General features: G+C 55.9%; 1 protein-coding gene across 22 annotated transcripts in view; it reads right to left on the bottom strand.

Moving 5' to 3' along the window:
• The window catches only part of CACNA1G (calcium voltage-gated channel subunit alpha1 G), a 67,001-nt gene that overhangs the window by 19,503 nt on the left and 24,981 nt on the right, over window positions 1-22,517 (bottom strand). For 13 of the 22 annotated variants that reach the window (XM_063599259.1, XM_063599258.1, XM_063599260.1 and 10 more), the window contains exons 10-24: window positions 17,483-17,634; window positions 16,482-16,667; window positions 16,245-16,359; window positions 16,006-16,161; window positions 13,029-13,097; window positions 11,412-11,496; window positions 11,135-11,328; window positions 7,805-8,236; window positions 6,838-6,938; window positions 6,489-6,612; window positions 4,775-4,843; window positions 4,464-4,648; window positions 3,398-3,524; window positions 1,657-1,782; window positions 698-787 (exon numbers count right to left, since the gene is read on the bottom strand). In XM_063599259.1, coding sequence (XP_063455329.1) covers window positions 698-787; window positions 1,657-1,782; window positions 3,398-3,524; window positions 4,464-4,648; window positions 4,775-4,843; window positions 6,489-6,612; window positions 6,838-6,938; window positions 7,805-8,236; window positions 11,135-11,328; window positions 11,412-11,496; window positions 13,029-13,097; window positions 16,006-16,161; window positions 16,245-16,359; window positions 16,482-16,667; window positions 17,483-17,634 — 2,211 coding nt within the window. The remainder of the gene's footprint in view (window positions 1-697; window positions 788-1,656; window positions 1,783-3,397; window positions 3,525-4,463; window positions 4,649-4,774; window positions 4,844-6,488; window positions 6,613-6,837; window positions 6,939-7,804; window positions 8,237-11,134; window positions 11,329-11,411; window positions 11,497-13,028; window positions 13,098-16,005; window positions 16,162-16,244; window positions 16,360-16,481; window positions 16,668-17,482; window positions 17,635-22,517) is intronic. The other 9 variants (XM_063599261.1, XM_063599262.1, XM_055100958.2 and 6 more) reach the window with 2 other exon arrangements.

The following is a 22,517-nucleotide window of genomic DNA, read 5'->3' as shown; positions in this document are numbered from 1 at the left end:
ATGTGAAGCAGTAGGGAGGGGCGGGGACTGTGGTAAAGGGGAGTAGATTCTCCATCCAAAACTGCCTCTTTGTTCTGGCTGACTCCTGCCTTGAGGGAATGCAAGCCCAGTCTTCCCAGATCTTCAGACTTTTCCTGAGTAGACACAAATCTGAATTTCTGTGTAAAACTCACCATTTTTTTTTTCTTTTTTTAGAGACAGGGTCTTGTTCTATTGCTTAGGCTGGAGTGCAGTGGTGCGATCACAGCTTATTGCAGCCTCAAACTCCTGGGCTCAAGAGATCCTCCCACCTCAGCTGGGACTCCAGATGATACCACCACACCCGGCTAATTGTTTTCATTTTTTGTAGAGCTGGGGGTCTTGCTATGATGCCCAGGCTGGTCTCCAACTCCTGGCCTCAAGTGATCCTCTTGCCTAGGCCTCCCAATGCACTGGCATTACAGGTGTGAGCCACTGCACACAGCCCAAATTCACCAGTTTAAAAATATTCATCACTAATTCAAAACGTGTTAAACATGTTGTAGACCAATAAAACATGCCCAGATTTGGCCCACAGGCTACCAGCAACAGCCTCTGCTGTAAAATATGGTGCTTCTTTCATGGCATTTTGCCACCCTGCCTTGCTCATTCTGTCCTGGAATCAGCCCATGCTGAGTGACCTGAGCCCACAGATGGATCCTGCCCACCTCAGCCCTACCTGCTGGTCCACGCCCACAGCATCCAGCCCATCGTACATGATGTCCACCCAACCATCCTTGGAGGCCAAAACGAACAGGGACATCAGGGCCTGATGGGGAGGAGAAGGAGACATTTGAAGTCTAGGATGTGTGGCTGAATCACCTATCACCTGCCCCCAAAGTGCCTCCTGCATCAGCTCCAAGTACCCCAGCCCTCGAGGGGTCAAGCTGGAGTCACACTCCAGGCTCCAGGAGAGCCCTCCCTCTCAGGGTTCCATAACTGAGCTGCAGCTGGAGGGGCCCTGAGAGATGGTCACACCCTCTGCCCTCCGCCAGGTAGAAGGGACACAAAAACCCTGGAAATCCGGAAACCAAAACCAGAGTGGGTCTGGGAATCAAAACTGAGCGAGCAACTTCATTTTCTGCATTTCTGTTTCTGCAAATATGGAGTGAGGAAAGGAATTATCTTGACAATATACTCGTCCCTTCCACCATGTTAAAGAAATATACACATCATCTCATTGCATCCTTATTGTGACCTCCGAGGAGATTCTATTATGACTCCATTCACCAGTTAATGAAACTGAGGCCCTGGTAAGTCAGCTGCTCCAGGTCATTGAGCTGACAATGGTGGGGTCAGGATTTGCACAGGATTCACATCCAGGGCTGCCTGCCCCCACTGCCACGTGTGCTTCCTGCTCCACCATGTAGCTCTGTGGCCCTGGGCAAGCCCCTTACCCTCTCTGAGCCTCTGTTTCTTCATCTTTAAGGACGGCTAGAGACCCCAGGGCCCACTTTTTGGGGCACTGCAGGATGGACTGGGCTTTGCGACATGCTGGTGGTTAGACAGCAGAGGGTGTGAAGGGCTGATCTCTTCGTGGAGCCCACCTCCACTGGAGTCAGCAGGTATCACTAAGCATGGCCCTGTGCCCCCTCCAGCCTCCTTCACCACAGCCCCACCTCTGAGCCTGGGGCTCACCTGGCCAAGGTTGTCAAAGTTGTACTTGTGCCGGACCCACCGGTAACTGGCCTCGGCACAGTCCGATTTATTGGTGATGTTCCTGGTATCCTCGCCCTGGCACACGAAAAACTTCCCTTTGAAGAGCTGGACACACATTCCCAGAGACAGAGAAAAGTGAGCTGTGACCACAGGAAGCCCAGGACTCCTGAGCCCCACCCCCACACCAGCCTGGGCACATTTTGAGTGAGTGTGGGGTGCTCTGCTCTGGGGCCAGCCAAGTCAGGGAAACACTGACAAGAGTCTCCCCTGCCGACACCCCCTTCCTTTCCAAGAGTGGGGAGGAAAGGTAATCGGGGCGGGCAGTGGGAAAGGGTGGAGGCGGGTAACAGTCATTCATCTTCCACCAACGGGTAGGCCAGGCATGTGCCAAGTGGGAGTCCCCAGCATCATCTGGGAACATGCTAGAAACACACCTTCTCAGGTCCAGCCCAGATCTGCTGAATCATACACTCTGAGGTGGGGGAGCAGCGATCTTTTAACAAGCCGTTCTGGTGATTCTGAGGCAAACTCAAGTTTGAGAACCACTGAGCTAGGCATTTAATTCTCACAGCAGCTCTGGGTGGGGGAGTGGGTATCATCAACCCCACTTTACAGATAAGAACAACGGAGGCTCAGAGAAGTTAATCCACTCACTAAGGTCCCATAGCCAGCAGGTAGCAGAAAGGGAGCTCGAACCCAGGTCTGTCTGATTGGAAAGCTCACCCTCATTCCATTATAAACCAGGCTATGACTACTAGTGAAAAAGGGAAGGCAGGACCAGGGGGCCTGAGCAAACTGCTCGAAACAGACCTAAATCCACCGGAAGGACTGGGCTCAACAATGCTTCACTCTACTGACCCAAGGAGGCTGGGAAGTGAGGAAGGGGAAGGGCACTGGGTGGGAGTGGGGAGGGTGTACAGAGAGGCACCACACAGCTTTGGTAAATGCACCTCAGCCTGTTCCCTAGGGCTAGAGAATTTCTAGGAAGTCAGGAACAGCCCCCGACCCAGGACAGAGTGGACATCCCAGGAAGCCAAGGGAACGAGGGGCGGGGAGGGGAGGGTGTAGCCACCCAGGGGCTCCCACGCTGCCTGAACAGCCAGCTGTCTACCCTGCAGCTGAAACAGCTGGAGCCAAGGGCCCTGGAAGACTATGATGGAGGGGCTCCCTGGCCCCCTGAGGCGTCTGCTGAATCCTGCAGGCAGCTCTGGCTCTTTCTCTTCCAAAGCCAAGTCTCCTCCCTGGGCCCAAGGCCAAGTTTCCCCAGCAGCCCCCACTTCCTGCCTCGTCTGGGGTCTGCACCCGCCTGCCTGCCAGCAGGCTGCTAACCTGGCCCAGCTGTCTGGGCCCTGGATCCCCAGACCTGGCCTGCAGCCCACTGTGCTCGAGCCGGGAAGGAAGGGAGGGGATCCCGGAGTAGACCGTGGGCCAGCGTCTGTGCTCAGGGAGTGCGTGCAGAGGGCAGGAACAGCAGCCTGCGGCTCCCATGGCCTGAAGCCTCTCTGCAGCCCCGGTCCTCCTTGGGGCCTTCCTCTAGGCTCCCACTTTTCTTCGAAATGCCCAGGAGGTAAAAGGGCCTAGAGCCTGGAGGGAAGCGTCCCTGCTTATTCCTTTCTGGAATGAAGGCAGCAACAGCAGCTTGAGCCATAGGACCCAGGGGCCAAGGGGAAGGGCCCTCTTCAGGCTTTCACCCACAGCTGGCCCCCAGAACCCCACACACCTGCACCCCCAAGATGCCGAAAATGATGAAGAAGGCACAGCAGATGACTACAATGTTGCCGATGGGTTTCAGTGAGGACATCAGCGTCTCCACCACCAGCTTCAGCCCCTGCGCCCGGCTGATCACCCTGGGGAGGGGACGGAGGGAGGTGATAAGGCTTCCCCCAGCCCAGACCCTCCCTTGTCCCTTGACCCTGCTCCCCACCCCCAACCTTGACCACTGGTCCCTTCCTGGCCTCTGGTGGCAGAACACAGTCCTCTTTTCATGGGACCCCTGCCATCAGGACCCCTATTGTAATCTCTCAAAACAAGTGGCAGAGATCCCCATGCCCCACATCTCCACCTCCATCCCAGGATGTCAAACGTACGACCTGTTTGGGTTGGGAGTGGGGAGGATTCAACTCAAGCAGTGTATTGTGGGTTGGGGGCACCAGGAGATAAACTTGTAGGGGAGCAGGCAGAGAGGGGAAGGGGCAGAGGGAGATGGACTATCACAGTCAGGGAAGCATCGCCATTACATTAGTCCACATCATCCCCATTAAAAAAAAAAAATCTGAGTTGGGGGTGGTGACTGGCTGATTGGAAAGGGATTCCTGAGAGGGTGGATCCCTGGTCAGGAGAAATGTCACCGGGGGATGGTCACTGGCAGGCGCCTGAAGATGGGGAAAGCCAGCAAGAGGAGTCTGTCACCTCACGGGGAGGGGCTGAGTGTCACCCCTAGAGGCCACACAAGGGAGAGCCGCAGCTGAAGACTGTGAGAGTCCTGCTCGTGGCCCCTTGTGCTGTGTGCTGCACAGGGCTGCAGTCCCCTTACATCACATGGTGCAGCGGCCCTGAGGAATATGTCATGTTGAAGAGGAGGAAAGCAGGTGTGCACCTGGAGGGAAATTACTGCGGCGGTAATCTGAGTGTTGTCTGGGGCGGGGACAGGATCGCCTGTGGGGGTCACAGACAGGATGCTGGCCTGTGTGGGCTTTTGTTTCGTGGCAGGGAGTGCTGGCGGTGGGAGATGTCCCTGCGGAGGGGGCCACCTCTTGGAGGTGTTCCAGTGCTGGGGAGGGAGTCACCTGAGCGGGCGCAGGGTCCGCAGCAGCCGCAGCACCCTCAGCATGCCCAGGATCTTGGTGCCGCTGTCAGAGACCATGGATACCAGAATGTCGATGACGGAGATGAGCACCAACAGCCCGTCCAGCACGTTCCAACTGCTCCGCAGGTACGCCTGCTCCCCGAAGCACCAGCCCAGTGCCACCACCTGGGGACCACCGCCACGTCATCGGCCGCCCTCCCTGCGCTGCAGCCAACCCTCCCACCCTCAGCCCAAGCTGTCTCCACCCCCACCAGGAACCAGAGGTCCCAAGCCAACACCAGCCCCCATCACCTTCACTGTCATTTCAGCCAGAAAGACTGCGGTGAAGATGTAATTGGAGAGGGTCAGGAAGATGCGTTCCTGCAAGAGAGGGGAGGCAGGGGTTGCCCGCCAGGAAGCCCCCACCCTTGGGCCAGGTCTGCTCTGCATACACAAGTCAAAACCTGCTTCTAACATTTGACTCAGAAAACGACCCCCACCCTCCACAACAATGTAGATCATGCCCCTCTCATACACGCACAGAGCCAGTGCCAGGCCCCCTGACTCCCCTGCAGCTCTGTGGACAGTCACACCCCTGTCTGTGACCAGAGCTCCCCGCCCCCACAGCCACTTAGCCCGAGGGGGAGAGGATCTGCACTGCAGTGCTGTGATCTGCGTCCCACGTCCTAAGCCCTATTCCCTGGTTCCTTTTAAAAACTGGGGCAGGATCTCACTTGATCTCTGACCCTTGCCTGCCATCCCACCCCCTTCACTTGCTTTCCTGCTGTGCGCCCCAGAAATGGAGCAGCAGTGGAAGCTGGGGTCCTGACACAGACTCTGCACCACCAGGCACAGGCTGGGGCAGGGCAGGGAGGAAGGTCATCTAGTTCCCTGGCATCTGTGGACTGAGTCCCTCCCTGGGTGGCCAGGAGGCAGGCGCAGATCTCTAGAGAGGTGGCGGGCAGGGTGTGAGCACAGAGAGGAGGGAAGGAGAGGAGCAGGTACAGTGACAGAGCTGGAGATGGAGAAGCTGAGTGGGAAGATGGTGAGAGAGACGTGGAGACAGTGACATGGTGACAGAGAGCTCTACAGCAGGGCCTCAGGCGGGAGGCAGCCAAGGCTGGAGTGCAGCCAGCGCCCCTGCCTTACCCTGTGACTCCGGGTGTGAGGTCCCCAGTGCGGGTGCTCTCTCACCCGCCTAGTCTTGGGCTGCTCCCGCCATTCCTCAGGCTCCCTCCACCCCGACCCTAATAGAAAACAGAAGCCCCAGCAGCGCTGAAATCTAAACAATGGTGTGGGAGATGGCAAAGAGGGATGAGAGGCAAACCCTGGCCACCTCTAAGCAAGTGGTGCAGGATGCCGTGAGCGGAAACACAACCACCCCCCACCCATCCTTCTGGAACCAGAATTGCTGCCGACAGCGAAGGGCTATAATGCCAGGCTGGGAAGAGACAGCTCCCAGGGCGAGCTGGGCCCACCCTGAAGGGGTTCGACCCTGGGGCGGTATGTCCAGGGCCTCTGGCTCTCCTTCTGAGAAGGACTGACAGGTTCGCAGCCAAGCAGAAGTGACCCATGTCCCCACTATGGCCCCTGAAAATCTACTTGTTTTTGACCTGGAAGGACGACCAGGAGCAAAGAACGGCTTCCATGGCCACTCTGCATGCCCCCGAGGCCCTGAGGCAGACTGGGCAAGACGCCTCCCCATCTGCACACAGCCCCTGCACCGCCCCAGCACTCCCTGACTCACGCGTGTGCCCCACAAGGCTCTGGCTCATGAGAAATAGCCTGGAATGAGACAAAGCACCCAGCTGGGCTGATGTATCATAGAAGGGAAACTGAGGCAGGAGAGGACACAGGGGGCATCCCGGGGACCAGGATCTGGTGAGAGATCTAAAGGAGAGTCCTGGCCCCCTCATTCCCTGCTGTGTGACTTGCAGGTCAGCAACTGTGGCCTCCTTGCCTCCCTCACTGGTCCTGAGTGCAAACCCCAGGAGAGGCCTTGCCCTGAGCGGGGCTGGTGACTCACAGCGCTGTGGGGGTCAATTTTGGGGCGCTCCATGGCGATGGTGATGCAGTTAAGGAAGATGATGACAAGGACCACGTGGTCGAACATCTTGTGGGTGATGATCCGGTGACACAGGAGGCGGAACCTGCCCAGGCATGGAGGCAACGGCTGAGAGGGGGAGGCAGGGCAGGTGGCAACGAGAGGCACCGCCCGCAGCCCCTACCCCTCCAGAGCCCTCTCAGCTGAGGCCACCCTGCTCACACCCCCAGGCAGGGTGCCACTTCTCAAATCCCTGACAGCATCACCAGGGGTAATTTCCCATGAGAAGAAGAGGTCGGGACACAGGTCAGACCCCTGCCCTGTCACTTACCTGGACTGAGGAGGGAAGATGTAGGCTGACCAGGAGTCTCGCTCGAGGCAGCAGGCAGGGAGTCGGGCTCGGATCCACGCGCGGACCCGTTCCCCTTTGCTCTGCAGAACAAACACTGGAGTATGAGCAGGACCAGGCCTCCAGGTTCCCCGGCTCCTGGCTCCTCAGCAGAGTCACGACCCTCACTCCTTGTCTACCCTCTCCCACCTGGGGCCCAAGCTCTGCCCTGCCTCTCTTCCTTTATTCCTAAAGCCACCTCCTCATCTCCCTGTCAACCTTGCCAGGCCCCCTCCCCATCCCTGAGGACCCCTTGCCTCTCCACCTCCTCCCTCTCCTCCCCTGCATCCCCAACCCCGCTCTCCCCTCTCCCCACCCCTGCCTCCAGCCCAGCCCCCTGCCTGTCCTCCCTGCTGGGCTGGGAAGCAGCATCAGTTATCAGACACTGGCCCCACACAGCTGTCTGTTCAGAGACACACCTCAGCTGAGGAGACACTGGCCCTGCTCTTCACGTGCTAACCCTGAGGTCACTGCACCCCATCCCCAGGGGGAATGGTGGTGATGAGGGGCTGGGGCAGGGGCACATGGGTATGGATAGAGTGGGAAGTCATGGCTTGTGATGAGGTTGAGATGAGAAAGGGGGATGCGGGGCATCAGTTTGGAGAGATGAGTGATGGGTCTTTCTGAGTCACAGGGGGAGGGCCATGAAAGATTCATACACATCTGTCCAAAATCATTCATATCCACCAAGGGTGGCAGAGCCGCAGCCCCAGGCATAGGCATGACAAGGATCTGGGGCTTGGCAAGGCAGGCAGAGGGAGAAAAGGGATTGTTTGGAGCTCGGTTTCTAGGTGCCCCTTGATATTCCATGGGCTTGGAATGGTAACTCCCTTATACCCTGCCAGGCCAGGCACAGCTCCCCTCTTTCAAGGTCAGGGGTGAGGGGTCACGGTGCCCACAGGGGCCTCACCAGGTTGCCCTCGTCATCGGCATCATCCCCATCCAGTGGGGGGTCATCAGGCCGCAGGGCCCGGGCCAGGCGCCCTGAAGCCGACTTGCCATTGCAGTCCTGGTGCTCAGAAGCAGACCCTCGGCCACTGGCAGTGCGATGCAGCCCTGGCACCTGCAGTGTGTCTGGCAGGTCAAAGGAACTCTTGGCCTCCCGCTCCAGGGACCCCCTGTGGCGATGGTCACTGCCCGCAGGGCTGGCCCGCTCCTCTTCTGAGCTCTCCTCTTCATCCTGGCTCTCCTGGCCTTCTCCCGACAACAGGGACCGCCGCTCTCCACTTGGGCTTCTCCGCTTCAGGCTGGGGGCACGGCCGAGGCTGTTCCGGCTGGAGCGCCTGCTAGTCCAGCTGCTTGCAGCGCTCCAGGGGCTGTGCGGGGAGCTGCGGGCGCTGGGCTGTGGGTGAGCAGGGGAGGAGTGGTCTCAGGCAGGGCCCAGCAGCCCTGTCCTCTCATGTGCACCCGGTCTCCTGGGAGCCTCACTGGCATCACATCAAGTGTAGGGATGTGAGCAGGAGCTCTGGACTCTGATGCCCGGGTTCAGATCCTGGCTCACCCCAACCAGCTGTGTGACCTGGGGCAAGTTATTAAGCCTCTCTGTGCATCTGTTTCCTCATCTGTAAAATAGATATGGCAATAGAGCTCATCCCTCATTTATTTGGTGAGAGAAGTGTTATCATCAGCTGAGTGGCAGTATATATAATGGGGTGAAGAAACACAACTCAACAGCAAAAAATCAACCCAATCTAAAAAATGGGCAAAGGGCCTGAATAGACATTCCTCAAAAGGAGACACAGGACTGGGCATGGTGGCTCACACCTGTAATCCCAGCACATTGGGAGGCCGAGGCGGGCAGATCACCTGAGGCCAGGAGTTCGAGACCAGCCTGGCCAATGTGGTGAAACCCCATCTCTACTAAAAATACAAAAAATTAGTTGGGCGTGGTGGCGCACGCCTGTAATCCCAGCTACTCAGGAGGCTGAGGCAGGACAATCACTTGAACCTGGAAGGTGGAAGTTGCAGTGAACTGTTGCACTCCAGCCTGGGTGACAGAGTGAAACTCCATCTCAAAAAAAAGGAGACACAGATGGCCAACAGGTACATGAAGAAATGCTCAACGTCACTAATCACCAGGGAAATGCAAATTAAAACCACAATGAGTTATCTCACACCTGTTGGATTGGCTACTATGAAAGTGATGAAAGATAACAAGCGCTGGTGAGGATCTGAAGAAAAGGGAACCCTTGTGTCCTGTTGGTGGAAATGTAAATTAATACAGCCATTATGGAAAACGGTATGCAGGTTCCTCAAAAACCTAAAAATAGAGTTGCCATATGACCCAGCAATTCCATCACTGAGTATTTATCCAAAGGATTTGAAATCAGTATGTGGACGAGATATGGGCACTCCCATCTTCATTTCAGCATTATTCACAATAGCCAATATATGGAATCAACCTAAGTATCCATCAATGGATGACTGGATAAAGAAAATATGGGCCAGGTGCAGTGGCTCATGCCTGTAATCCCAGCAGTTTGGGAGGCCAAGGCAGGTGGATCACTTGAGGCCAGGTATTTGAGACCAGCCTGGCCAACATGGCGAAACCCCATCTCTACTAAAAATACAAAAAATTAGCCGGACATGGTGGCACATGCCTATAATCTCAGCTAATCAGGTGGCTGAGGCAGGAGAATCACTTGAACCTGGGAGGCAGAGGTTGCATGCAGTGAGTTGAGATCGTGCCACTGCACTCCAGCCTGGGTGACAGAGTGGAAAGGAAAAGAAAGAAAGAAAGAAAGAAAGAAAGAAAGAAAGAAAGAAAGAAAGAAAGAAAGAAAGAAAGAAAGAAAGAAAGAAAGAAAGAAAGAAAGAAAGAAAGAAAGAAAGAAAGAAAGAAAGAAAGAAAGAAAGAAAGAAAGAAAGAAAGAAAGAAAGAAAGAAAGAAAGAAAGAAAGAAAGAAAGAAAGAAAGAAAGAAAGAAAGAAAGAAAGAAAGAAAGAAAGAAAGAAAGAAAGAAAGAAAGAAAGAAAGAAAGAAAGAAAGAAAGAAAGAAAGAAAGAAAGAAAGAAAGAAAGAAAGAAAGAAAGAAAGAAAGGGAGAGAAAGAAAGAAAGAAAAGAAAAGAAAGAAAGAAAGAAAGAAAGAAGAAAGAAAGAAAGAAAGAAAGAAAGAAAGAAAGAAAGAAAGAAAGAAAATATGGCATACATGCACTGTGGAATAATATTCAGCCTTAAAAAAGAAGACTGTCATTTGTGATAACATGGATGAACTGGAGGATATTATACTAAGTGAAATACACAAGGCACAGAAAGACAAATAAATACCATATGATCTCACTTATATGTGAAATCCAAAAAAATTGAACTCATAGAAGTAGAGAGTAGAATGGTGATTAGCAGAGGCTGGCGTTGGGAGAGGTAAGGATGGGACCAATGGGGAAGGCTTAGCCAAAGGATACAAAGTTTCAGTTGGACAGGAGGAATCAATTTTCGAGATTTATTGCACAGCATGATGGCTATAGTCAATAATAACGTAATGCATATTTATTTCAAAATTGCTAAGAGTAGATTTTTAAATGTTCATGCCACAAAAAAAAAATAAGTATGTGAAGTGATGCATATGCTAATTAGCTTGAGGTAATCATCCCATAATGTATGCATATATCAAAACACCACATTGTGCCCCATAAATATACACAATTAGTATTTGTCAATTAAAAGCGAAATTTAAAAAAATTAAAAATAAATAAAATCATGAGAGCATGGGCACCAACACTAGCCTCCTGGATTAAAATGCTGGCTCTGCCATTCCCTTCTGCAGTCTGAGGCTCAGGTCCCCTCTGTAAAATGGGGATCATTGTGGTACCTACCTCCCAGGGCTGGTGTGAGGATTAAATGCATTTAGAATGCTTCGGAGTAGTGTTTAGAACAGTGTCTGGCACAGAATCAGTACCTAGATGAGGGTCTGCTATTATTATTATTCAGTCTTGAGGAGGTATGGACACCCCACCTCCATTTTACAGAAGCAGCTCAGAGTGGTGGCGTCTTGCCCGAGGTCACTCAGCTAGGGTACAGAAGAGGTCAGCTTAGGCCCTGTTTTCAGCCCCCAGGCTAGGGCTCCTTCCCTGGTTTGCATGACCGGTGCGGACTCCCCAGGGGCTTGTCCAGGCACACCCAGGCCCCATCCAGCCCATGGGGCAGGGGCTGTGCCCTTGGACCCGCCTGCCTCCATCCTCTCTTCCTCCTGTCCTCCTTGGAATATCTCCCACCATCAGGGTACCCACATGCACCCCCTACCGGTGACTTCATCTCGTGGGCCGCCCCAGGCTCGGCCGACCCGCTGCTGCTGGTGCGGCGCGACGCAGGGCCCAGCGCCTCGCCCAGGCCCGTGCTGGTGCTCTTGGGCAGCGACATGGGTGTGGCGGCCGTGTGGATGATGAGAGGCGGCAGCAGGCTCTTCCGCAGCTCCGGGTGCTCTCCCAGGGACACCACTGCACGGGGAGAGAGGGAGAGATCCCGAGTCCACTCAGGGCTGGCCCAGGGCCAAAGGTCACACCCCAGGATAGGTACTCACGGGCCAAGCACTTCTTCCTGTCCCCATCACCATCCAGGCTGGGTGAGAAGAAATCGGGCTCTGATTCGGACTTGTTGGCATCTCCCTAGGGCAGGGGAGCAGCGGACCATTAGGGATCCGGCCAGGCTGGGGTGGTTGGGATGGACGGGGTCTCCCTCTCTTCACACACGCACACCACATATAGGCCACAGGAACCAGCAACCACGGCACGAGACATGCACGGCGCAGGCCAGACCCCCCAGGCTTGGGGCCTGAGGCTTCCCAGGGCCCCACCACCTCTGCCTCTCCAGCCACACCTCAGAAAAGGCCACGGCTTATGTGAGCCCACAGCACAACCAGCCTGGCTGAACGGTCACCAAGGCTGGCTGGGGAGAGAAGGGGTAGCTAGGTGGCAGGTGGCACAGGTCAGAGGGGGCTGGGGACCTGGGGACCTGAGTGAAGTGGTCACTAGAGCCTCTCTTGCAAAAGTTCACTGGAGGCCCTTTGCTTTCTCTCCACAGCTCCCCTCCCCTGAGCCTCAGACTCAAGGACCCCGGAAGGAAATTGAAAGACCCCAGACAGAACAGCTCAGCCCGAGGACGCCACTTCAGTCCCTCGGTGTCTTCCCTTCATCTTCCCCAAGTCCCGGCCCCCTCCCTGGCCCCATTTTTACCTCTCTCCCTGTCTCTGGGACGGTTTTTTCTTTCTTCTTAGCAGGTCAGTAGGTTCCCCAGTAATTACACACTTCTGCTTAAGAAGTTATTAAAGAATACTTGATTGCTACTTTTGATAAGGACATAAATATTGGGTAATTGGCATCTCAGGGGATCATTTTCATTAACTCAGTTTACAGCCCTAACGAGGCCTTTAATTATCAAGTGGGATCTCCAGGGGGCTGCTCGGGATATGCAGCACCATGGTGTCCCACAGGAATGCTGGCTTCGCCCCGAATTCTGGTGCTGGGGCAGGGAACAGCAGAGCACAGGCTCATCGTGGGGCCAGAGCGGGAGCCAGCCCTGACAGCGCCAGCTGGACCCAACTGGGTGATGAAGGGGCCAAAGGCTCAGAGGTGATTTAAAATATTGGTACATTTTGGCAAGAGCCACATTCCATCCCCACATCCTCCAAGGACTTGTCCTGAGCTGAGACAGCTTGCGGGGTCTCCAACAGGGGCCTGGGGCAAGGGGTGAAGGGGTGGGAGATGGGGGAGTATGGTCTACGGCCAGATCTTGACTCCACCGAAGCCGGACGTCTGGGACTCCTCCGGGACCTCAGCACAGGCACGCACACACGGGGTGCCCCACACACGGGGTGCCCCACACACGGGGTGCCCCACACACGTGCACACAGAGGATTCTAAGTCCCTTCCTTCTCCGGCCCATCCACCGGTCTGGCAGGGATGGAGATGGTGCCCTTGGTGGGTTGATGGGGGCAGAGGCAAGGAGGTGCCTCCCTTCCGTGTCCTCAAGGGGGAAGGGACTTAAAATCGAAGCAAACCTCACAACACCAATGACCATCACGGCTATGACAGGTTGCACAGCAGCGGAGCGTGAACACGAGCACAGAGACACGGAGGCGGAGTGGAGGGGCACGGGCATGGGGCACGGGAGGCATGCCGGCTCATGATCGCGTACCTACCCCCTGGGAGTCGACAGGCAGCTGAATACAGCTTAACTGTCCACTCGCATCTTCCCGTTTGCTGATTTCCTACAGGGAAAGGGGGAGGCAGGGGAGGGCTGCTGGTCACAGGCGCTCGGGGCCTTCAGATATCGGCAGTGTCGAGAGAGGATGAAGAAAAGGAGGGGCGCAAACCCCACAGCAGGGGAACTGAGAGACACGGGGAATGCGGGGGCAGAGAGGGGACAGAACAGCCTTCCAGAATTCAACTACAGGCCCTCAGGCCAGAATGAATCTGAAGGGTGAGTGCAGAGGCCAAAAAGATGGGGACAAGGGCAGGTCCCCCCATAATCCTAATAATAACAGCCACCATTCATTAAGGGTGTGCCCAGGATGGGAAACTGCCTCCTTAACACCAGCTGGCTTCCTTGCAAGGTAGGAAGTGGGTTCCAGGATCGCCATCTTACACAAGAGAAACCCGAAATTTGGAGAAGTTGTGGAAACTGCCCCAAATCATACAGAGTAAGAGGTGGATCTGGGCCTGGAACCCGAGTCTGTGGCTCAGAACACCACTCTCCTCTCACCGGTTCGGAGGCAGTGGGCTTGGGGAATGGGTAGGAAGCAAGGAAAGGAATGGACGAAAGTCAGAGTCAACACGGAGCCAAGTCAGGCCTCATAACGTCTCATGCTCTCAGCTTAAGTCCCTTCAGATCAGAATAGATCCAGCTGCTCCGTTTGAGATGGGATGTGACAAGTAATGCTGAGATGATGGCTCTGATGTTGTTTAGTATCAATTAATGGCCTCACACAGGGCCTGCTGCCTGTTCATTTAATTAAGTGTGTGAATGATAAATACACAGGGATTCAGGGCGCTGCCCCCTGCAAGTCAGGAAATCACCAGCCAAGCAGGCTGTGTCCCTGGACCACCCCCTCCTAGCTCTTGGCAAGGTAGCAAGGCCAGCAGGGGGCTACACTTGAAGCCTCCTGCTGGGGAAGCCCACCAAAATGGGGGCAGCCACTTCCTCTGCCAAGGTGGGTTGTCTTATTTGTCAAAATAAAAACAAAAATCCCAGGCCATCACAACAGCAAAACCAGACTCCCCTGCCAGACCGTGGGGCCCCCTGAAACCTTACCCAGGAGAGGGCAGGTGCCTTGGAGGTGTCCAGGCCATGGGCATCGAAGGACACTCCCCAGCCCTACCCACCACATGCAGGACAGGGAAGCAACTGGCCCAGCCCCTCCCATGGGCACTCCGGGGCCACAGTCACTGCCCACTCCCACGGAGAGGGGATGTTCTTAAAGTCCTTTCTCCATCCCACCCCAGGCCTGAAGCATCCCAGCCCAAGACACCGCATCCTGAGTGAGACCCTCCCTGCAAAGGTCCTGATACTGCGAAGGTTGGGGAGGGTGTGGCTGCGTGGGCCTTGTTGAGCCCTCACACTGGGGCAGTCCCAGGCCCCCAGCAGGGCCAGAGTGACCATGCCGCCCCAGGGCCAGGCTGCGCTCATTCCCACACTCCGGCTTTGCTGTTGCCTAGCAACCAGGCCGCTCAGCTGCACTCAAGTTAACAAGTTAACAAGGTGTTTGCTGAAAGGGCTGAGTGCTGGGGAGGGGGCCATCTGTGCTGGGCACCTCCAGACTGCCTTGGCGGCTGAGTGGCAGAGGAGGGGAGGGGAATAGGCCCGCGGTGTTTTCCATTTCCCTCCACAGAGTTGCACGGGAATTTTTCGGAGGGAACCGTGGCTGGCAGGAGCTGCCTTCAGAAGGGGCCAGGGGGCCCGGTCCTCACTCAGCTCCTCCTCTTATAGACCCTGAGCAGCAGCAGAGTGAGTCTACTGGCTCTTGTGGGAGTACTGTGGTGCCCCTTAATTCTTCAGGCCTCAGGGAACCCCCAAATTAGTGTCCCATTCCAGGGAGCATACCGGCGTCCCTCCCTCCTTCCCTGCAAGAGGCACAGCCATCACCAAAGCCTCCCCCACCAGCTGCCCTGGCTGCCCCACAGCAGGGAGGAAATGCGATAACGGATAACTACAGACTGAAAAGGGTAGCGGGGAGAAAGACCAGTGTGGGACAGATACGCTGCACCCCACCAACCCAGCCGGCCCACAGGGAAAAGCCCTCCCTTGAAAGACTGGGAAAGAGTCGGAAAATAGATTTTTGTTTTTCCACCGTGTGCCAGGTATTTATAGACCAGGCCGCAGCGGGAGTTTCCATCCGGGTCACCCAGAGAGAACTGGACCAAGAGCTTCTCCAGACCCAACCTGGAGCGTTTCTAGGTTGGGTCAAACTGCCCTGTTTGAAGCCCCAGCAAGCTGGGGTGGGTCTGGGGGCTCGGGTGGGAAGAGAGGCAGAGCTGAGGGAGAGGAGGGGGTGCAGCCCTCTGGGCAGAGGCTGCTCGCTGACATGGCAAGGGCAGGATCAATGTAAATCAATATTAATTGATGACGCTGCCTGTGACGAAGGTGATGGAGCCTGGGCTGGAAATAGGACGCTCATCTCTGCCATGCCCGTAGCTAATTGGGCTCATTTCTCACCCTGGGCAGCTCAGCCCTGCTCTGGTCTTAGTGGCATCTTCATCTGCTCAGTCAGAGCTCAGATAACTTGCACACAAGCCTCCTGCACCCCTCGGCTCAGAGGGGTCCTCTCCGGGTGTTCCATAGAGCACTGTGCTGAGGAGTCCAGCTGCACCACAGGCAGACACTTATCTGGTCTGCCTCTCTGGGGAAGGGGTCTAGCCAACTCTGAAGGGGATGTCTACTCGGTAGCTAAGCTTTGGTGGAGGGACCCCAAACAACCACCCTGTGTCCCATGTGATGAGGGGCTGCACGAGATCTGGAGCCTCCTGCCCCTGGTCCACCCCGGCTTAGTCTAAGAGGCTCTTCCTGTGGGACTTCCCAGGCCCCCAAAGTTGGCAACAGAGGGAGGAGGCTCAAGACAGGCAGCCAATTGGAAGTGGGACTGCTGTGGGCAGGGTGAGGTGGGCAGGGCAGTGGGTTACCTCCGCCTGGAAGCCCTCCACCAGAATGGCGACCAGCAAATTGAAGAGCACGTAGTTGCCGAAGGTCATGAGGGCAATGAAATAAAGGGCCGCCCAGGACGACGTGGAGGCCATACCATTGTAGAGGACTTTGTTCCAGTCCTCCTGGGTCAGGATCTGCGGGCAGAGGACAGGAATCAGGGCCTATACTAGGGGCAACTGACGGCCCCTGTCCACGCCCTGCCCTGTTACCCTCGTACCTGAAAGACAGTGACGATGGCCCAGAGCAAGGAGTCAAAATTCTTCCGGTCTGGCAGGGTGTCCCCATCCCGCTCAGAGGCAAACTTGCAGCCGAAGAGATGCATGCCCAGGATGCTGTGGGCACAAGGGGGCCGGCCACAAGCTAGGGATGAGAGCCCAGTGCTCCTCACCCCTCAGGCCCTCCTGCCCCCAGCCTGGCCGGTCTCTCAGCCGGCAAGGTGCCATGCCGCCCTCACCTGAAGATGAAGATGAAGAGCATGAGCAGCATGCAGAAGGTGGCCACGTTGTCCATGGTCTTCATGAGCACCACCAGCTGCCGCTGCAGCGCCGGCAGGAAGCGCACCAGCTTCAGCACACGCATCAGGCGGAAGGTCCGCAGCACCGACAGGCCGCCCCCCTGCTGGCCCACGATCTCCCACACGCTGCAAAGGGGGCAGGCAGCCTGAGCCCCCTGCACCTTCACCCTCTCCCCCTACTCCCTCGGAGAGGACTCAGTAGCACCCAAGGGCCTGGCTGGGTGGGCACGTCGAGAGAAAATGGGGCACAGGTGGGCCCCCAGACCTCCAAGCAGGAGCCTCCAAGATAGTGAGGATTTGGGTGACAGCCCCGGCCCCCTCCACCCTCTCCTCCCTGCCAGAGATCACATCCTGGCAGCAGACAACCCCCTCCCTAAATCTGGCCAATGCAACTGCATCAAGTTATGGAATATTTGCTTTGTTCTCTTCTAATGAAATCTAAAGCCAATTCCAAAAGCAATAAAGTGGTTCTCCTGGCCCCAGGCCTTGCGGGGATGGAGCACTTTCCCAAGGTCTTGGAAACCCTAAAGCAAGTTGCTGGTGTCTGAGATGATTTCCAAGCACTTTTCGAGCCGGGCAGCTGGCTGGGCCTCATACCTCTTCCAACTCCTCTCTAAAGCCAATCTCCAACCCTCGCCCATCCCAGGCCTGGGTGGGGTCAAGGACAAGAGGTAGAAGTGGAGAGAGGAGACTAAAGAGGGGCCTGGGCAATGAAGAGGTGAGCCCAAGGTCAACAGGAGCAAGGTGGGGCCAAGAGAGAGATGGAGGGGGCATGGGGACACAGAGACCCCCCACCTAGGAGGAGTGGCAGGTCCTGTGGGGTCAGTGGGGCCTGACTCCAGACCCCTCCACCCCAGGGGAATAGGTGGCATGGCCCCTGGCCCCAAGCCACCCCTGCTAGCATTCCTCAAGTGAGAGTCAGTGCCGGGGGGTAGTCATACCTGATGACCACAATGACACCATCGAAGATGTTGTAGGGATTCTTGATGTAGCCAAAGGGACCATACACAAGCAGCTTCAGCAGCATCTCCAGGGCAAAGAGGCTGGTGAAGACGATGTTGCTGATTTCTAGGGCGTTGGTAAGCTCCTCGGGCTGCAGGGCAGGGTGGGATGTGAGGCAGCTGGCTTATCACTGAGCCCCTCGATCCAGTCCTCCAAACATGGGACACCAGGGAGAGGAGGAGCAGGAACAGCAAGCTTGTGCGGAGGGGTTGCTGGATGCTCAGGCCCATGGGGAGGACCCTGCCCCAAAGGCTCCAGGAGGAAATGCACCCAGGGGCAGCGGCCCCAGGAAAGGGCCAAGTGAAAACCCATAGCCCCAGCTCTGGGTCTCAGATTCAGGGGCCACAAACTCAATGGGAGGCCTGTGCCGTGGGTTCCGCCCTATCTCCTGCTGGGAGCTGCATGGCCCATCTTGACCTAGGCTACAATGCAAGCCTAGCGGTCCCAGGCCAGCAGCACGACAATGCTGGCGGATGTCAGAGGGTGATCGCCAAGGCCTCACAGGCACACCCGGTCATCAAGCCCCACACAACGTCACATGTATTCCACAATTACTCTGTGGACTTGGCAGCTTTCTCTTGGACAACAGTTGGCTACTCTTGCTTCCTTCCAGACACACACACACACACACACACACACAGAGAGAGAGAGAGAAAAATGCACGCATTCCCAGTCACACACATGGTGATAGGCAGAAGGAAGACACGCAGACACCCAGGAAGGGTTGTCACAGTTGAGGAGACACCTGGAGCCTCAGCCTGAGCCCGGGACACCCGGGTTAATCCTCAGCCTATCCTGTCACTCACTCTGTGACCTTCAGCAAGATTCTCAACCTCTCTGGCCAAATGTGAAACACCAGAGGTAATTCCTTTCATGCTCCCTACCCAAGTCTGGGACTGGGACTGAGGATGCACCCTAGAGTCCTCAGAAGGACGAATGACGAACCCTGTCTCATCTGCCATTCCAGCTCACTAGTGACCTCGCTTTCAATATGAAGTGCCTAGCAATGCACCAGGCATTAAAGGAGCTGCAAAAACATGCCAGCCACACGCCCCGCCTCCCAGGAGCTCAGTGTCTGCTAGAAACACGTTGTACACACACAAAACGGCTGAATAACCACAAGAGGCCTTAAATGCTTCGGTGCCAAAATAAATTATCCAGGCAGCAAGTCCGGGAGTTCAGGGGAGAAAAGGTGAGGGGTAAACACACAGAGAAAGGCTTAGCTGGGAGAGAGGCAGCACTTGAATGCCTAAGGGTTTGTGGAGTCTCCCCAGCCAAGGGTCTAGGTGGTGTGGCACGGGGTGGGGGGATCATGAGCAACCTCAGCCTGGTTCTGGTTGAAGAAGGGAGGGGTGTGGCCAGGCAGAGGGCTGGGGAAGCAAGAAGAGATATGGTTGGCTCAATGGACCCCACTGTCCACCTGATGGATGTCTGGACAAACTAGGTGTCTGGCCTGGAGGGCAGAGGCCAAGTCCATAGTAGCTGCTCAAAAAGTATGGGTTAATGAAACATTCCAATGAGGCACTCATTCCATCAGACACCTCTCCTTGCTTCTCACTGCCTCGCTGGCCAGCTGCCCAACCAAGCCTGCAGTCAGGCCTGAGGACACCCAAATGTATCCTAATGGCCCTAGTTTGTGCGGCCAGCTTGGATGGGAGGTGAAAAGACTCGGAACAAGGGGCTTCTGACTAGCAGGTGAGCGGCATTTGGGGGCCTCGGGGACAACAGCTACTCAGAGAGAGATAAACTTTCAGACTGTTCAAAGGCAGGCCTGGGGGCAGAGTCAGGGCCAGCAGGCAGGCAGACAGCCAGCTATGCAGAGGGGGAGTGGCTGTCGTGGGGGCCGGTATGGCATGGAGCCCGTTGCTCCAGCAGATCTCAAGTAAGTCGTAGCTCCGTGGATTGCGAGTGGGGGCACTGCCACCTGACCTGGTTAGCCCGGTCACACAGGGCCATTAGTGTCTCCGGCGTGAGCACAGTACAGGAGGTGGGGCGGGGCCAGGATCAATGCATATAAAGCCCTGGGCTCAGACCCCACCTGGCTAAGTGGATCCCCCCACTCTGTGCTTCCAAGTCCGGTCTGCCAGGGAGCTGGAGTTGGCAAACCCTCCTCCCTGTCACTCTGCCACTCGCCGTGTTTTCGGGCCTTGGATTAGATTAAAATGAACATGGACCGCACAGGTATGATGTTTTATGGGTTCTCTGGCCCACCATGCACCTCCCCTCATGCCATTCACACAGTAGTCCTGCCATGCTCGTCTCATAGGGGCAAAAGACGCCAAGAGATGGAGGGTGACCAATTCAAAGTCACAGGGCAGGAAGAGCTGGGGTGGGGCCCAATCCCACATCCCTCTGACTCCAAGAATATTAGACAGTCAGGATTCAGAACCAAGCCACGGTGATGGTGAGGGGCTTGTGAATCCAGATACACGGTGGACTGGATACACAACGTGTCTTCTAAAATTATATTCAAATCAACAGAGTTCTAGGAATAAAGACCAACTCGATGTGAAGACACAGCTGAGGTACGCTTATAATGGGCAAATTTCATGGCATATAAACTATACCCCCAAAAAGCTGCTAAAAATAAAAATTAATGAAACGTTCTTTTAAAAGTTGCTGAAAACACAGTAGCTTTTGATGTCACGTATTTACTCAATCAGTGAATTCTAAAAGTCCGACTACTACTGTGTGTGGAGAAGGAGCCTGTTCTCTTCACTCCCCGATGTTATCCACGGGGCTCTCAGGAGTCTGTACTGACGGCTTGTGGACACGTGCACACCTCACTCTCCTGCACACCACCAAGAGGCTTATGGAGAAGGATGATGCCAGGCTCCTGCGATGCCTGCCGTCCCATAAGGCTTGCTTCATTGGACCTTGTCAAGGGCTGTGCCAGCAAAGGCTGGAACCCCTGTCTTGCCCAGCCAAGTGACTCCAGGCCTGGAAAAGCAGGGCAGCCTGATGCAGGTGGAAAGGGGCCTGGCGCACTCCCTCGGCCCTGCCTTGCTCTCTCTAGTCTCCCTGCAACACTTAGGGTCAATGCCTCTTCTTCTCCAGGGCCCCGGTATTCCCTCCAGTGAGCCATGGAAAAAGAGCCCTCCTCCCCCAGATAGCCAGGTCTGTCCAAGTTACTAAATTGGAGGCTGGGAACGATCTGCGAATGCAGGACGAGGACATAGAGACACAATCTTAGCAACAAAGTTGCCCCAGGGACCAGAGCTGTAATTATGGCTGAAAAGGGGCAGGGGTGGAGCCAACATCTGGCAGTGCCCACCACAGGCCAACTAGGCTGAAGACCTCCTCGTGGGATTTCATTTCCTCCCTGCTCACAACAAACGAGGGAGGGCTGTGAGCCTCCTAGATAGTCTGGGAAACTGAGGCTCCGAGGGGTGTGGTGCCTTGATGGAGGTCACATCACCCTCCTGGAGAGGTGCAGAGCCAGGTCCGTTGTGCCTCCCTCTACATCTCTGCCCTCAAGACCTTTTCCACAACATCGCCCCCACCATATACCCAGACAGAGCTCACACAGAGAGCACACGAACTCATCAGGCTGGAGCCAGCCACCCCTCACTGGCCATCCCCAGCTGTGGAAGCCCCTTCCCAGGTCTAGCCTGCATCCTTCCTGCAGTTCACAGATGTCAAGGCCCAGTGGAGGTTTCTGTGAAATGAGGCCAGGCAGCCTGAGCTTATCCCACCCAGAGGTCCCAGGTCTCTTGTCTGTGCTGATGTTGACTGTAAATCTCCATCTCCCATCTCCTAACACCTCCCCTCCCCTCCCCTCCGGCTGTCACCTTGCAGCAGCGTTAAGCTGCTCAGTACTTCCCAGCACTGGGGCTCCCCAAGCCTCATAGCTGCTCCATCAACTAGCCCTAAAAGTGCCTTCTGTGTGCCAAACACTGGTGTTAGAAAGGTGCCACCAACTCTGAGACTTTCTTCCTATGTGACCTTGGGCAAGTCCCTTTGCCTCTCAGATCCCCAGTGGCCTCTTCTGTTAAACAGGGTAACACTACCTCCTGGGAGGCTGCTCTACAGAACAAAGGAGTGAAAGGCTGTGAGAAACCCCAGCCCAGGGCCAAGCTCACACAAGGCAGGACCGATATCTGCAAGGCTGCAACTAAACACCACACTGGGGGCAAAACCCAGGAGCCACGGGAGCTCAATCCCGGCTGAGGTCAGTGGGCCAGTGGGGAGGACAGCCTGGGAGGATGTCCATGGAGGGTGTCCCCAGCTGGGGACAGCAAGGGAAGGGGTGTGCAGGGCACAGTGCAGAACCAAGAATCAAGTTGTCTGCGCAGATCAGAGGGTGAGAGGGGCTGGTGGGAGAGAAGGCTACAGGGTCGGCAGGGCCAGGTGGAACAGCCTTCCTCTGCTCCCTCTGGACCAGTCTCTGCCTACCACGCTGCCACTGAGGCCCTGGGGGCGGGTGGGAAGGGAGGAAGGAGATGTGCAAAGCAGTGTATTAAGAAGATTAATCTGGCTGCAGTGGTGGCAGCGTGTGGACGGCTTGGAGGGTAGAGACAGAAACCAATTAGGATACTGCAGCAGTCCAGGCAGGAGGCCTGAGAGCCAGCTCTGGCAGACAGTGATGTGCCTCTTGCAGAGAGGGCATGAGGGGCTGGACAGGCCTCGTCAGAGCTGAGCAGAGGCTTGGACCAGTCACTCCTGCTCTGCCCAAGCCCGACCCCAGCCAGCTGCCATCGCCCCAGCTTCCACCTGCTCCACTGACCCTGAAATCTCTGCTCTTCTGTTCAGACTCCTCAGCTCACCTCACCTCTGCTTTTGATGGGCCTACCTGCTGCTCCCACCCACCCAGGACAGGGGCGCAGACAGGCTGCAGTGAGGCAGTGAGGGTCACTGGGTCAGTGGGAGGCAAGTCTTCAAGGAGGTGTGGGAAGTCAGGGAACACCTCGGTGGCAGGAGGTTTCCTGGAAATCTCACAGGCCTCATCATGTAGATCATGGTCCTGGTCTTCCC

The sequence above is a fragment of the Pan paniscus genome, chromosome 19, assembly GCF_029289425.2.
Source record: "Pan paniscus chromosome 19, NHGRI_mPanPan1-v2.0_pri, whole genome shotgun sequence".
Taxonomy (NCBI): domain Eukaryota; kingdom Metazoa; phylum Chordata; class Mammalia; order Primates; family Hominidae; genus Pan; species Pan paniscus.
The sequence above is the reverse complement of the archived record's forward strand: the minus strand, read 5'-3'. Positions and strand labels throughout refer to the sequence as shown.